This window comes from Typha latifolia, chromosome 9, assembly GCF_019914945.1.
Source record: "Typha latifolia isolate L0001 chromosome 9, TyphaL0001v2, whole genome shotgun sequence".
Classification (NCBI taxonomy): domain Eukaryota; kingdom Viridiplantae; phylum Streptophyta; class Magnoliopsida; order Poales; family Typhaceae; genus Typha; species Typha latifolia.
The window spans coordinates 3,154,437-3,171,233 of NC_133094.1; the positions used below are offsets into that span (position 1 = coordinate 3,154,437).

The following is a 16,797-nucleotide window of genomic DNA, read 5'->3' on the forward strand; positions in this document are numbered from 1 at the left end:
CCTCAAATAATTATTGTAGAGAAAATTATTTGGTGATTTAGCTCAATAGCTCGACTCGATTGATGGTTTGGTAATACATTTGGCTCATATGAGTAAATCGATAGCGTGACAGTTTGGAGAATGTCTCGATCGCGTTTAGTTACGAGTAATAGTTCAGTAACGCACACGACTTAAAGTCCAAACTATGCAGCTTATTATATTAGTTAAAACTTAGTGAAAGTTAAGTGTCTCTGTATCTAGTCTTCAGACTCTTAAATGATTAAAATAAATTTAAAGATATCAATACACATTGATCATTTTGTGAGTCTATATTGATTTGGAGCTCAAAATTTGTAAAAACAAAGTCAATAATTTAATAATGCCCACGATCTAATGCTAATCCGAATAGCACTTAGCAAGTTAAAAGGTCATATGTTACAAGTATTCTTGAATTTGAATCTAAAAAACTGTCTATTTAATTTCGACACTTACTATATATTTGATTATTAGAAAGTAGAGTTTACTAAAGTATCTCATTTTAGTAAATTAACTTTTTCTTTAAGAAAAAAAGTCAAAAAAATAAAGCTATTTTTTATAGGTAAGGAGGCCGTTTCTTTAGTTTATTTTTTTGAATCAAACATTCAAAATGAATAAATTCTTAAAAATAAGTATTTCTTCCCACCCCCACTTTTTAACTTCTCTCAAACTGACTTATACACCATCCACTATGCAAGTTGGAATTTTTTTGGGTCCAGTAGACTTTATGAGTAGGTACAGGTGGGAGTAGTTTTAGGCATTAACTGTATTTATTAGTCTTACCTGTCCTGAGATAGAATCTAAGACAGTATCTTTTTTCCATTTTGGATCCATTTTGTATTGAACAAGATCAAATTATGCTGCTCTAGCTCAGACTAATGTGCTAAGGATAAAGAACTAGTTTGAGAAAGATCTTCTCGAACTTAGTACTGAGAGGGACAATCCAATATAGATTCTTTTCCATGATCCTTCTGAATCTAGTATGGATCAATATTTTTGATGTTGAATTGTTGATAGACATGATATCAATCTTAGAGCAAGTTTCCCTTTTTACATCTAATGAATCATAACTATGTAATAGTACCATCAGTTCAAGGAATTCTATGCACTAGATTGCCAACTATTCTGTCAGCGTTATATACAAAATTGAAGACTTTGGAAAAAATTCCATTTATGTTCCCTTTAAGTAACAATACCTCAAGCAAAATCTAAAGTTATTCAGGACATATATTGCAGCATTTATGCATCATTTGTTTAAGGAACACCAATAATCCAGCATTGTCATTTTACAAGAAGACAGCGCCCTTAAATATCAGAGATCCATAATTTCACCTATTGGACATAAAAAAGAAAATTAATGTTAACCACTAATTTAGACCAAAAAAAGAGCTTCAACTGTAATAACCAGGGGATGTACAAAGATTCAGAGATAAATATATAGAGAAAAGATGAGAGGTGTATTTAGGATAACAAACAATATAATCACAAGCCAAATATACAAGTTGCTTTACAAAACTAAGGAGTTGTACATATTTCAGATCAATCAATTTTCAGTTAATTAAAACTGATTAGATGCTGCACTGTTATGGTGGCCATTAGAGACAATCTCCTCAAGAGAAATGGGAATAGTAGAAGTGAAAGTGAGAAGTGGCTTTGTTCTAGGAACAGCCAATGGCTCTGCCTTGCATTCAAGTATCTGAACAATTCTTCTCATGTCAGGCCTCTCAGCTGCGCCTGGATTCAAGCAGCTCAATCCCATGAGCAACAGCCTCATCATTTGATCCCTATCAAACTCTCCATTCAGCCTTGGATCCACAGCTTCGACAAGCTTATCCTCTGAATACAAGTTCCATACCCAATCAGCCAAATTCGCATTCTTTGAGCTTTCGCCGCCTTTGGTATTTATTGACCTCCTTCCAGTGCAAATTTCTAGAACCACTATTCCATAACTGAATACATCAGATTTCTCGGTTGCTTTTCCATAATGGAGATACTCAGGAGCAAGGTATCCGACTGTCCCTGCCGGCAAGGTTGATTTGGGGCTCTCATTGTGCTCCATCGACCTTGCAAGACCGAAATCGCCTAATTTTGGATTGAACTCAGCATCCAGCATTATGTTGCTGCTCTTGATGTCTCTATGGATCACCATTTGTTCATATCCCTGATGCAAGTAGTGCAGCACAGAGGCAATGCCGGTCACTATATTATACCTCTGAGTCCAGTCTAACACCGGCCATGCCCTCGAATCAGGACAAGGGTAAAGGACCTTATCGAGACTACCGTTGGGCATGAACTCGTACACAAGCAATAACTCATTCTTCTCAGTGCACCATCCTTGGAGCTGGACTAGATTCTGATGCTTCAGATCAGCAATTATGGAAAGCTCCGCGATGAACTCGCTCTTGCTTTCCTGTGACTTCGCCCGCTTGACCGCATAACTGATGCCTGATTCGGGATAAACCGCTTTGTACACCACGCCAAACCCTCCTCTTCCGATAATCCTAGAGCTGTGAAATCCTTTAGTTGCTGAGAAAAGTTCTTGGTAACGAAATTGCCTCGGGCCATTTGTTATATCAGCTTTAAAGCTCTCTTTATCAGCTCTGATCTTCATTCTTCTCTTAACGGACATATATACAAACACTACGAAGACAGCAGAAACTGCAGCAGGACCGACCACACCAAAGCCTATGATAAGCTTCTTGCTAGAATTCCTCACAGGACTCGAACTTGATTTTGCAGAAATCAAACTCCGCAAGCTATCAGACACGGTGTGAGGCGCCCGACGAGAGAGATCAAGACCTGGGAGCCCAGAAATTCGAAAGCTCCAGCTTTCAATCATTATGGCCTCGGCGCTCCCCCTTGGCGGAGTGGAGAAGCCCACAAACATATACTCCTCGAAATGCCTCCCAAGGTCGAATCTTGTGGAAAGAACCGGCCTTTCCGGCTTCAAGCTGGAGTAACCCATAGAAACATTCAAAGACTGGTCTGTGGTCTCGTACTCGATCCACGCCATGATCAAATTCCCGCTCCTGAGCTCAATTCCATGGGGATCAAGATCCTCCTTAACCAAGGATTTCGCTCCACCGACATCCAATCCGATGCGGTTCACGCGGGCGTCAAACTCCAGGGCGATGATTGAGAAGTTCTTGGTCGAACCAAAGAGGCCGAGGTAAGCGGCCGGGGTGGATAACGTCTCAGCATCGGGGGAGAGGAAGAATGCCAGGCCGTCGGCGAAGGTATTAGAAGCTGGGCCAGGGCCGGGGATTGAGAAGGAGAAGGCGGTGGAGAAGGAGGCCGAAAGACCGGTTCTTTGGTCGGAGAACTGGATGGGAATGGAGAAGACGGCGGCCCCGGCGGAGAGGAAGAGGGAGCCGCCGCGGAGGAAGGAGGAGGGGCCGAGGAGGGTGAGGTTGCGGAGGGAGGAGGAGGGGAAGTCGAAGAGGATGTTCTTGGAGGAGATTGGCAGTGGGAGGAGGAGAAGGAAGAGGAGGAGAGAGATCGAAGAGGAATCCATTGAGGTGATGAGATTAGAAAGAAGAGGAGATGTAAATAAATAATAGTGAGGAGAAGAGAGGGAAAGGATCAAGAAAGGTGACGTTTTTGCTGGGTTTCGAGAGAAATTTAAAAGAGGTGAAATGGCGGGAAGCATTCGAATTCCAACGGTCGATAGATTTGCAACTCAAGTTCCAGCCATGGAATTCTCGGCTCCTCCTAAAAAAAGCTTTCTGAATTGAATAAAGATTTTATTTTATTTTTGACTTTTTCCTTGTACGAGGTCCTACTTGCATATATATATATATATATATATATTTGTAAATTTTATATTTATATATATACCCTTCAAATTAATTGTTGCGTCGATAATTATATTTTTTTCATACCTTTAAGTTAAAATTTTAGTAATTTGACGGACAATGACATAAGTACCTTTAATTGAAAATTCTAATAGTTATGCTTAAAGGGTATCCATGTAAAACACACAAGTTTTTAAAGAGTCTTCATGCGAAAAACCAAAGTGTTTCCAGGAATATACACTTATATTATGTTTTTTAATAGTTACATAAATAGAGTATCTAATAGTTAGGTTTAAAGGGTATCCATGTGAAAGAAAAAAATTAAGGGGTGTTTCATGTGATAGCTCAGTTCTTTGGTGGATATATATATATACAAATAAGAGACTTTAGAAGGGTATACAAGCAAAATGCCTTGAATAAAAGGTAGGAGATGATCTTATGATCTTGGACATAGAGTTGATTACTATGCAGCCCACTGTGCAGGGCAAAAGAATAGAATACAATTAATCCACTGTACTGAGTACATATCAATTTACATTTGCTTACATTACTGTGTACAGGGATAAGTATCACCCCTTCTGCTTTCATGGCCCTAACAAGCCTAGAAACAGTGCTATAAATAAAAATAAAATGATCTTTCTTTTTTTCTTTTTTGTTTCTGTGGCTCCTTTTCCTTTTACATATGAAATTCCATTGGACCGAAATGCTAGAATTAGTTACATGAACTCAAATAATTGTAGCTTGTAATTAGATCATCTTCTCAAACTTGTCCAGCTTTTTCACTCTTTGCATTGATCTTATCACCAGTGTCAAGAAAATGCCTGCAATTTTTGATTGAGTGCAATAGTCAGACCAAAGGGAGAAAAAAGAATCGGTTTAGAGTAAGACTATAAGAAATGCTAGATAACCGGAAACTTACCGGCACCGATGAAGGAGCCATTTGCAATAGATTGGTTTCCTTGGCTGTTCAATGTAACTCCAACATTAAAGAGGGTTCCACTCAAAGCTGTATAGATAGTAGCCATCTGGAGTATAGAGGCTTTCCTTGCAGCTCTTTCAGACTGATAAGGAGTCAATTACTCAGTACACGATTTCCAACAGAAAAATTATCACAAGAAAAAGATCTATGCAAAGAGTATCTATAAAAATGAAAATTGGACCTCTAGTTGTAAGTTGTACAACTTTCTGGTAAATATTTTCAGGAATTTTATGCCAGAAAAAATGAACCTTTTCATAATATGCATGAATAGGCAATGGTTTCTTTTAATATAGCCAGAAGTAATCAGATTCAGGATCTCCTTGTTGGAGACAACATGGTCATAGCCTTTTGTGGAGGTCCCAAAGAGTAGCAATTTGATCATTCTGAAAAGATATACCCACTCTCCTGTTTAGTGTGTTATGAGTAAGAATTAACTCCTTTTAAGAGCTTTTGTAATTTTGTTTATATAGCAATATAGCATTAGAATAAACACTATGTATATAGAAAAATGTGCTTTTTGTTCGATGGCTATTCTTTCTTGTCATTCTATGAGTCACGAAAGGGGTAAGCACATGTTTCTTGGAAAGTTTCCATGATCAATCTCTACAATATTACTGATAAAAAGCTATATGAACTCATGGAAAAATTGTTATACCTCGAGAACTCTGACACGGAGTTTTAGATCTCCTGACTCAAGTTGTTTCACAAAGTCTTCTATTCTCTGTATTTTGTAGGGCATTGAGATAGTATAATCTCTAGCCTGCAATAAATAAATATTAGCAAACTTGCACTGAAAAAAATTCTACATACTATTTCTAAAGCAAACTACTACAAAGTTTTGAACCAGAAGCAACAAGAAACAAGGCCTTACATCATTAGCTTGCCTTCTTATTTCCTTAACAAGTTCTACACCACCACGGCGCTGCTGTTTTATGTCCAGAAGTTCCTGAAGTTCATCAATCATTCAAATAAGACTTCCGTTCGTGCTCAAGGGGATTCTTTTTCTATTTTAACACACATTTGCAAATTCTTCACTAAAAAAGAACTAGCGACAGAAAGCACAAGTGTGAAGTGGTCAAAAGTATAAAAAGCTACAATATCTAGTTGAAATGGAAGAGATACAAATTAGCATGCAAGTTCGAAGAAGCAATTTGCAATTATTAATTCTAAAAGCGATGAACTATGGAAGAAGATAACAAGACCTGAGTAAAAAATCAAAGTAGAATGGTAAACAAGGAGTACCCACTCTGTGATACTACAGAAAAGAGATCATGACAACCCAAGAGAAAATGGAAGCAAAGCTTCAAGAAAGATCAAGCAACAATACCCATCCTCATCCCACCCCACAAGAAGAAAGGGAAACCAAGAAAAGAAGAAGTCAGGAAAAGAGTTCATACTTCATATTACTGTTGTAATTTGACAGAAAATATGAAAATGGAGTAAAAATTTAGGTCTCAACCTGTGCATATGGTGCAGCAACTTTAACAAATGAAAATTCTGGATCTAATGTGTAGCCAATGCCTGCAAGTAGAAAATCATATTAGAAGCATAGTTAGTTCAGACTTCCAATCTTAATAAAATCCTCAATCCTTACAATGGACAAAAACAGCATAGAACAACAGGGGAATCGTTAAAATTAACTCTACGGCAAAATTAACAATAGCATCTACATCATCTTTTACCGAACATGCCAAAGATAATTCAGCTGTGAATACTTGCCTCATACCCATTTTCAAGAACTTTCCTGATACAAACTATGAGAATTTGAGCTTATCCAGATGTTCAGTTTACTATATAATAAGGTGGCAATGCCTCTGTTAACATCTAAATAAGTGGACTCGCCTGAATGTCGCATTAAACAATTTCTTACATGGGATTTTGACTTAATCAGTATAGGCAAGAGGTAAAACAAGCACCATAAATCATCTTCTTACTTTCCGATTCCTTGTTTGGTTGTTCCTCAAATTTTTTCTCTGATTATCTTTCTAACTACATTGTAGTATGCAGAGAAGATCTAACTAAGTCATTAGATTCTAAGAAGTCATGAAAAATATAGCAGATCTTTGAACATTTGATCTGTGTAGCAACAAAGACAGAGACGAAACAAAGAAAATAAAGTGCATATCACTAGTAGATACTAGAATTTGCATATCTGAAAATGAATGTGAGAATTTTTCACCACTTCTTGTGATATTTATAACTTTCATAAACAATGTGAAAAATAAATAGAACTGCATCTTTCACAAGTTAATTTGCAATGATTTCACTAATGAGCCATAAGTTTTGTAGGATAGGTCAAAAATAATAATATGAAGCTCAAAAATAGGGAGAATAAGACGGAGATAATGATCCATTGTTAAAGTTACTAGAGTTAACCTTCAAGGGTTGAAAATGCCCTTAGGACAAAAGTAAATGTGGATGGAAAGCGGAATGGCTGATCTTGTGCTATTGCAAACAAATCCTGAAAGAGGTAGAAATATCAGCTATAAAGAAATATCATTAAACAGTGATGTCAGAAATACTATAATTTATCTCAATTCGCAATCAACCTCCCCAATTGCAGAGAAAGTCTGTTGCTGATCTGGTGTCTGGCTCAGAAGATTATCTAAGAAAAACTGTATAGACCTCCTTACCTACCATCAGAGATGTAATAAATCATGTTATGCCAACCATCAAAAGATTGAGATACATAATGATGCATGTCTCTAAAAATATCAGTTCCATAAAAAGAGAAAATATCAAGCAGGTTCCACAAACCGGTGACAGGTCTCCTGTAGGTTGGAGAGCTTCAAGATCAATGAGACATCTCAGAACCTGCATAAATAGCTTTCTCAGAATAATGGTTGAATGAAGCAAAGATTGATAAAAATCACCATTTATAGGTTCAATGTGGAGTTGTGGACTATATGGAGGAGTTAAAAAAATTATCAAAAAGGAATCCAGAGAAGTATTGGATATCTTGACTACTGCTTCTAACACCGTGCTGATATAATATATTCTCATTAGTCTTGAACCTTAGCAATTTTCTCAGCAACACAATTCCTAGCAGAGTTAGGTTGCTACTACTTAAGTCATTGATTTACTTTCATAAAGACTAATTTTATGACTCCCCATCTCGTTTAGAAGGAAGAAGTGATCTTATTTCATCTATGAACTAGTATGGCGATTTTCTACTAATATATCAGCACCCCAGAAATCTATACAACAGAAGAAAAACGCTGCAAAGTGTCGATGCAATGTTAATAAATCCCATGGAAAGTGTGCTTTATGGACAATGATGTTTTAAAAGCTCCAGTTGGATAACAAGAGTCACCTCAGATGTACAAGATCCTACACATAAAAAGAAGATACCTTATTTGCATCCTTCTCATACACAGCATAGAACAAATCAAGCAATCTCTCTCGCGTGAACGATTTAATTTCACCCATCATCCCAAAATCGTAGTAGATAAGCGAGCCATCTTTATCTACAGCAAGATTGCCTGGATGAGGATCAGCATGGAAGAAGCCGGTTTTCAAAATCTGAATTTACAGCAACTGAAGCATGTTAGAGAAACAAATCGGCATGTGATGTATACAGTATACACTAATGCTGATGTTTCTTTCTTCATGGACAACAGCTTATCACTATTTGCTATTGACTACAAATACAGCAGCATTATGGAAATAATACTTTTACTGCAGTACTGCAGCATCATGGAAACAATCTTTTTTCAATCGTTACAGACTAAACACTGATAAACTAATGCAAACATTACTAAACCACCAATTTCAGTGTACAATTTCTATAAATTTAAAGAGAACTGTGATGTTTGAAAGGTTTCCTTGAGGATCTTCAGTAGTTCAGTCTAATCTTATGGTGGAAAGAGCCACAAGTGTATTACCATGAACATTAAAAAGAACAACAAAAGCAAGAAGTTCAGTCTAATCTTATGACAGAAAATGCCTCCAGTTTTTGTTATTACTATGACTTTGAAATTATTACAACAGGACCTACTTAGAGACAAAGGAACTGGCACCAAAATAGTGGACCATTAGCACATAACTAGCCTACTAAAGTGAAGCCGAAACTAGTCATAATTTACACAATAAACTAAAATGAGCAAATAACTTACCTGAATCAAGTAAGATTCTATAGCACGTGATGCAATAAGAGATCGACTATAGCCCTGTGCATCTATCTGGTTCAGGCTATTTATTTTAATACCTGCGCAAAATGAAACAAAATGAGTAGCAGAAGTCTACAGTTAAAACCACAACTTGTCTGCTTAACTGATAATGAATATCTTATGTTGTTCTTAATCAGAGGAAACAGTATCTAATGAGATAAATGCGTTCTTTCCTATCTCCCATCCAGCTATATGTGTCTGTGTTGTGTGCGTGTATATGTTTTTTCTGTGTTTGTGTCTTTAAATAAAAAATCCCTCAGGCAAACACCTTTTTAGAAGCAACACTTACCAGGTGCATACTCCAGTGTTAATACTTTTTGAGAAGTGTAATCCCAAACAACAAGCTACAAAAGAAATTTTATGAATGAGATCTACATAACAATATAAATGACGAGTCAATTCTCAGTAAAATAATTAAAAAGTAAATGCTCCCCAAAGTGGAAATGGGAGAAAGCAAACAACTGAACATGGCAGTTCCAGAAACCTACCGGTACGCGGACCCACTTTATGTTTCTAAAATCCCGACGAAATTTGTCTGCATTCTTCCCTTCATTAATGTAATCAATCTCTTGATATAGAATCCTGAGACCAAGAAAATTGCAAGGATAAACACATTTATGGGATTCAAAATAAATAGTTAATTTAAAGATCAACATAAGATCATGAGTAGTTATTTCCATCAACATAATGATGAAACAAATAAAGCCTGGACGCTCAAAACAATATTGATCTTTACCGAGAAAATTTATATTTATACTAAACTAAGACAGGTAAGGAACAGAACTACCAAACAGCTTTCTCATGAAATTTAACGAAAGTCTATACATATTTAAGTACCTTAATGTTGATGACCATTGAACAGCTACTAACATATAAGCTACTTGAGAGTTAGAGAATAACAACACCTTAAAATTTCGTTTCTAATTTGCATTTCGTTTGTAAATCAATTTATATAAATCTTATCTTAAAATAACAGAGCAAACAAAAGAAAATTAATACGAAGAAAATTGGGATGTTTTATTGATCTTCAATTGTGCCTGAGTGGTATAGAAATGTTATTCTCATGTATCTAAGAAAAGGTGTCAGTAGTTAATATGAGAGTTTGCCAAAATGCCACCAAGCTTCCAGAGCTCCACAATTCCAAACAGCAATTTTACTTACTATTGACAGTTTGCCAAAATTCCATGTGCAGAACTCTAAACTTAATAAGAAAAAATTCGTGCAACCAGGTTACACTGAGTAACTCTAAATTTAGGGAGGTACTACATGTAGACCAAGTTCAAATAACAAGTCAAATTATCAATCGAGATCACGTTGATGCAAACATCACTGATAGGACTTGGTGGCGTGTGTATCAACGTAGGAGGCGTTGACATTTGATGATCCCCCCTGTAGGGATCTAGTAATTAAGGGTCTATGCCATTATATTTATTATGTGATATTTATTGTTGTTTTTTATATTTTTCATTTGTCTAAAGTGTCTTTTACTTATTCTCATTGTAAAGATTATATATATACTTATTGTGCTATCTTTTGAGGTTAATGAAGATTTTGATCTGCTCTCCTTTGTAACATTGGAGTAAAATCATTGTTGAGGGTGGAGGTGTGAAACCTCATTCCTATTCTCTCTTATTGTTTACTCTTCCACCTCATTTTCTCCCCCACGTCGTTTTGCATCACGTAACATTCTTGTGGCATTCATTAATCATCATAAAGAAACAAGGCCACAGAGAATTCTTCAAAAATGTGATTAGACATTTATTTATCAAGAAGTTACATATACAAGACTACACAGAACCACTAAAACATACTTACTTGGAACATTCATCGTATATCCCGATCCAATCCCTTGAAGGACCTCCAAATGTCTCACTTCTCTGAAAATATTCAGCTACTAATTTTAAATTCCCTGAGAAAAGGAGGATAAATATAAGTAATCAGAACAGTAGCTTCAATTTGTGTCAGAAGACAACAAGAATATCCATGCAATAATACGAGATACTTATAACTGATTATAAAATAAAGCTAAAATTTAAGCTGTCGAAGAGAGTGATTGAACTTTATAAACAGTCCACCTCATGGGTAGTCACAAGACTGAGGCCTAATATTTGGATTTTGAAGTTTAATGGATGAGTATCTTTCAAATTAGAATGATAGGAGTATTTGCATCCAAATTACAAAGTTGCTACTTTGCTACAATGTTAATGACCAGTTACACCAAATAGCTACCGGGAAATGGTCACCTTCACATATTACACTCTAAAACTATAATGAAAACTTACAGTTTTTCATTATATATTGAAAGATTGCTATAGGAAGAGGTTATAAATCTCTTACTTAGATCAATGTCAAAAAGTTTTTTGAGTCCTGGCCTCTGGACTTTCACAGCAACTTTCTCTCCATTATGAAGAACAGCTCGATGTACCTGAAATAAAATAATAGTATAAGCATATAAGAAATAAGATAAATCTTAAGTAAAAAGCATTGCAGTGATTACGTCAACACTTTGCTATTCTTAAGATAAGTTATTAAGCACAAATAAGAAGGTAAAAATCTAACACCTTGAGAAAGTAAGGAGCAAAAGGGAAGAAACAAAACCAACATAGATTCATAGAGAAAAGAGATTATCTAAAGGTGACTAGGACCTTGCAATGGCACTTCAAAATTTTAAGCAAAAACTAGCAGCATAGATGCGACAAACATCTAGCACTTTATTCAACTAAATGGCGAATTAAAGCCAGAATACTATCTTACCAGAACACCAAAGAAACTACATGCATATTGATAAGGCTTTTCATATCTCATTTTAGTGTAAATAACTACAATTATGTGAGCATTTGTAACAAAAAGAGAAGACTCTAAATATTCTTCAAGTTCTTAAAACATTTGGTGCAAATAATGAGCACTCTACTGGACAGCCGTGAGGAGAAAGAATAAACTGCACTGATGTTACGACATAGGAGATATAAAAGAAGACTGTGAAACAAGCACCTGACCAAGACTAGCTGCAGCTATTGGTCGCTCCTCAAATTCCTTGAATAGAACTTCAATTGGACAACCCAATTCGTTTTGTATGAAAGTTCTTGCCTTTTCTGGTGAAAATGCAGGTACTCTGTCCTGCAGATAGGCAAAATTTAAGTCATTAGAATATAAATAAGATCTCATTATTAGATATATGGAGTTCTCCAGATGCTCCTTTTATGATTCCACTGTTGCAGATCCCCAAATAGTGACAGAATATGCATTTATTCCATCAGAAATTTAGAATGAAGAAGATGCTAATGTGGATATATGAAGAATTTAAAAAGTAAATATGTAAAAGAATCAATCATACACAATAATTTCTGATGAAGTGAGCTGGATATGTACCTTTTATCAGAAACTTGCAAGAGAAAAATAGGCACACAAAAATGCATAGAAGACTCATAAATGAATACTAACTGCCCATACAAACTTTGCTATGGCTAACTGATAGTAATGCTAAATCAGTGAAGGAATTTACATAAGATGTCATATAAAATGGAAGGTGATGGCACCACAAGCAAGATATGACACAAGACAGAAAAGAGGAAATATCTAAGAAAACCAGACAAGTAGATACCTGCAACTTTGCAAGCTCATCCACAAACTCTCTAGGAAATAAATCAGCTCTTGTTGAAGATAACTGCCCTAGCTTTATGAAAGTTGGTCCAAGTTGTAGTACTTGTTCTCTCAACCATGCAGCAGTTTTCTGCCTTCTGATTTTCTGTGTAATGAGGAGTACAAGTCAATAGCCAACAATGAGCAAATAAGGATAAATTTTCTATTAAAAATCAGGATATGTAACCTAACATTAGTAGTTAGATTTCAACCATGTGAACAGATTTGTACTCTTGCACTTCCCCCTTGCACTGGACCTTCCAAGTCCAAGAGAACTACTACACATGCTTCTTGTGTTCGTGAGGCTATCTTGCCAATTCTAAGGTGCACTTGTCTATATGAAAGCTAGCTCAGTAGGATTACAGAATGCTCCTTTTTGAATCTAATGGAAATATTAAAGGTCTGCATGCTGACAATAACTCATAATAATTGACATTTTTCCACCAATCACTGAACAGTCAAGTAGCCCCTCATAGGTTGGAATCATGATGCCCCACTTCATTCTGATGACGCATCACATGCATCAAACAGCTTAGAGGGGTGATGAAAAATCCTATAACAGGAGGTTCTTCAATGTACTATATATAATACAGGCCACAGTGACAAGAAGAGTAATGATGATAGCAAGTTCTTGACAGTGGATTTGGATGATAGCGATGATGAAAGCAGTGGTAATGGTGGGAGAGATGGTGCTGGCGATAACTTTTTGAGCATGGATCTGAATAACAATGATGAGTTTTCGCCTGTGAATTAGTCTTTATCATGGCAGCACTACGTACAAACTAAGCAGTTAGCACAGTAGAGATATGTTGTGATAAGAGTGTTACCGCTGGAAATGTACAGCATGAAGTAAAAGTAAGACCAGTTGAAAAATTAATCAGATTGTAGTTAAAAATTTAAATATAAAAAGTAGTAGGTAGTATTCAAAGATCAATAAATTGTTTTTAGGTAGCGATGTGGTTAGCATCAGTCAGGAACTAATATAAGAGTCACCTTCCTAAACCCACTTGAGATGATTTCAAGATCTTTAAAACCACAATGTATCAAAGAGAGAAAAGAATAAGGACAAATTGCAAGTCATTAAACTCACCTGTTTCTCCTCAGTTAACCCACCGATATATGCCCATTTTGCATTATCAAATAGAACTCGAAGGCGTAAAGAGAGCACAAAGGACCAGATGTCTATAGTTCTTTGCCACCCATTGTAATTGTCTTTAGCCCAACTGAAACCTTCATCCGAGGGCAAAACTTTTAAGTCATCTGAGAGTGGCATCTCCGTAAGTGTTGTTCCCTTTTGAGGTTTAACCAGAGCTGATGTACCATCCCTTTTGGCCAAACTAGCTCCATTAACAACTACTTTTGCACCGTTTATGGTCTTGGCACCATTTATGGTCTTTGACCTTACTTGGGCAGTTCCCTTGCTTCTAATTAATTTCTTTGTCGGAACCATTTTGGCTGCACTTCCATTAGTACCATATTTCTCTGATTCTACTGGGCGTACTTCTGCTAGGAACTTTGGAAGTTTCTTAGCTGCTGAGGACTCCACCAATATTTCCGACTTTGTAAATTTTAGATTGGAGATGGACCCAGAAAAGCTTAAATCATCTATAACTCGCCCCTGCTCAGAAGGCTCATAGAAACAGCGGTAGCAGCTATTTGAAGCGAGTATCGCTGCCATTAAAGAACAGAAGCCCTTGGCCAAAGAACCTATAGTTGTATCACCACCAAGATGTAAGCAACTACAAAACCTCTTTAAAGTTGATCAAATTAAACAACAATTAGTCATAAACTCATGATTATTCAAAATCAAATAAGAACCACACAATAACTCCATGTTCTTGCAAAGACCTTTTAGAATATACCTAATGTGACTTCTGTAACCTAATGCGGTAACCCAACATGACGGGTTCAGAAATCGCTGGGTTTAATAGAGTTGCTTTAGCAAACAAAACGGCAGCAATTCACAGGATCGGATTGACATATGCCAAGCTGATTGCTGAATATGTTTAGGAATTTAACTATCAATAGTATGCTTCATAGCACAGAAGAAGAAGAAGAAGAAGAAGAAGAAGAGATTATTTCAAACATGTAAAAGATACAAAATGACCCATTTCATGAGGGTAATAATTTATAGTTCCAAATCAAGAAATTTCGTCCTGGATTCAAAGCACGACCCCAAAAAAGACAAACTTTTCCTCCCCATCCAATCCTAAATCCTCTAATCTCTCATACCCAGATCTCAAAACTCCACAATAAGCAAGAAAAACCAAGCCTTGGATAGTGACACAAGGAGAAGATGGATGCAAACAATCACCTCCAGGCTTCTGAAGACCACACCAAACCCAATGGGGTCTCTCAAAATATCCGCAGAAGTACGGGGCAGGGGAGCCGTGAACGATTGGAATTGAGAGAAGCTCGAGTGATGGTTGAAGTGTAGAAGTTGAGGAAAGAGTAATATATATATATATATATATATATATATATATATATATATATATATATATATATATATATATATATATATATATATATACGTGTGTGGATAAAAAAAAATTAATAATAATAATAATAAGAGGAAAAATAAACAAAGAAAAGGAGAGGTTGTTGTGGAGCGAGGAGAGAAAGAGTGTGGGGTTTAAAAACCCACTCGTCCGCTAAACGACGCTTTTTGAGAGAAATGGTGAATTCAACGGCCACCATATGTTCCAAGGAATCTGATCATCTCCAACCCCGGATGTACGAATTTTCTTAAGACAAACTAGTCTATCGCCGCTATAAATTATTATAGGATTAAATACATTTTACCCCCTATATTTATGACCAAAATCACTTCATCTTCTTATATTTCAAAAAAATCTCAAGTCAATCCTCATATTTATTACTAAAGTGAAACCGTTAATTTTTTTATTAAATTCAACTTAATAATATCAAAATGATCCAAATGTTCCTATCGTGTTTGGTAGAGGAGACAGACTAATCGTCTCAATTTAGTCATAAATATAAAAACTGATTTAAGACTTTTTGAAGTACACAGATAAAATGATTTTAGGCTTGCTAATTTTTTTTAAAAAAATATTAACCTTAATATTCACATAGGAAATTAAACTCATAAATTTCCAAACATGGCAGCGAGAATAGCTTATTTTTTTTAAAAAATTGATTATTATGATTAGAGCGAGTGTAGAGAAGATTTCAAACATCTCTCTGCTGAAGTGAAGATTTTTAGCATAAAATCATTTTGAACTGAATGATAGATAAATCCTTGTCCATCTAAATCACAGCTGATCTGGGCCCATAATATTAAGATCTACAGGTTGCCAAGTAGATCTTGCAACTCCCACAATTTTTTATTTTATTTTTTCTCCAAAAGGAAAAGAAAGCACTCATTACTTTCAATTTGATCCTCCTGTTGTCTATTTATGTTCCACTAGTAAGCCGACTACCATACTCCAATAATCGAATCCTATCAGCCCTCACAAGATCAAGAGATAATATTTGATAGATTATCTACTGGTCTAGATTTTTTTTTTCTTTTAACTATTCTTTGTCTAATCTATAATTAACTTATGAGCTCGTAATCCCGAGAAAAAGAACTTATATTTCATTAGTAGGGCCGTTAGGGTATTTCCTTTAAGTAATATAAAAGAAAATATTTATAAAAAATAGATATTTTTTTCTTCGAAAAATAGTGTTCCAGGAATTCTATCAGAAATTCTATTCAATAGACTCGATCAAATAAATTTTTCCGAAGAGCAAATTTTATCTTTTATTTAAAATCCTTTCAAATGTCATTAGTAAGAATAATTTTTATTCTTTAGAAAAACAGCTTTATTAAAAAAAAAGAAACATATTTCATCTCTAAAACTCATTAAAATAAAAAGGAAGAAAGCCTATAAAAGAGAATAATAATAAGAATCTTACTCTTATATCTTTCTTTCTTTATGCAGCATTATTTATTTCAAATTATTTTCTTGATCTTTGGGTTGATAATTGGTCCCCAAAATTCTTTGAAAGTAAGGTCACTAAAGATTTGATAGTAAATATATTATATTCTCGAGATAGAATCTCTAAGAGTCTAATTATATTTTAGCAAGAAAATTACCATCTTAGAAAATTACAAGCATCTTATCCTATCAACATAAAAGCTCTTTTGCTTATTGGACCTGACATTGCCCCCATTTGTTCCCATATAAACTAAAGC

The 16,797-nt window shown here is 35.5% G+C and overlaps 2 protein-coding genes across 2 annotated transcripts; both read right to left on the reverse strand.

Moving 5' to 3' along the window:
• Positions 1 to 1,386: 1,386 nt before the first annotated feature.
• Positions 1,387 to 3,529, reverse strand: LOC140795043 (probable L-type lectin-domain containing receptor kinase S.7). Its single transcript, XM_073147402.1, has one exon. It carries the CDS (start codon positions 3,527 to 3,529, stop codon positions 1,574 to 1,576), a length of 1,956 nt encoding a protein of 651 aa, XP_073003503.1. The 3' UTR covers positions 1,387 to 1,573.
• A 740-nt stretch (positions 3,530 to 4,269) lies between these two features.
• On the reverse strand, positions 4,270 to 15,043 carry LOC140794994 (protein ACTIVITY OF BC1 COMPLEX KINASE 7, chloroplastic). The gene is made up of 18 exons (XM_073147350.1): positions 14,911 to 15,043; positions 13,687 to 14,303; positions 12,559 to 12,702; positions 11,949 to 12,074; positions 11,295 to 11,382; positions 10,773 to 10,866; positions 9,446 to 9,539; positions 9,247 to 9,301; positions 8,904 to 8,995; positions 8,140 to 8,310; positions 7,546 to 7,602; positions 7,338 to 7,421; positions 7,165 to 7,249; positions 6,248 to 6,309; positions 5,660 to 5,734; positions 5,444 to 5,548; positions 4,729 to 4,870; positions 4,270 to 4,630 (listed from the first exon to the last, which is right to left on the reverse strand). The coding sequence occupies exons 2-18, from the start codon at positions 14,272 to 14,274 to the stop codon at positions 4,557 to 4,559; spliced, it is 2,136 nt and encodes a 711-aa protein (XP_073003451.1). The 5' UTR covers positions 14,275 to 14,303; positions 14,911 to 15,043; the 3' UTR covers positions 4,270 to 4,556.
• Positions 15,044 to 16,797: the final 1,754 nt, after the last annotated feature.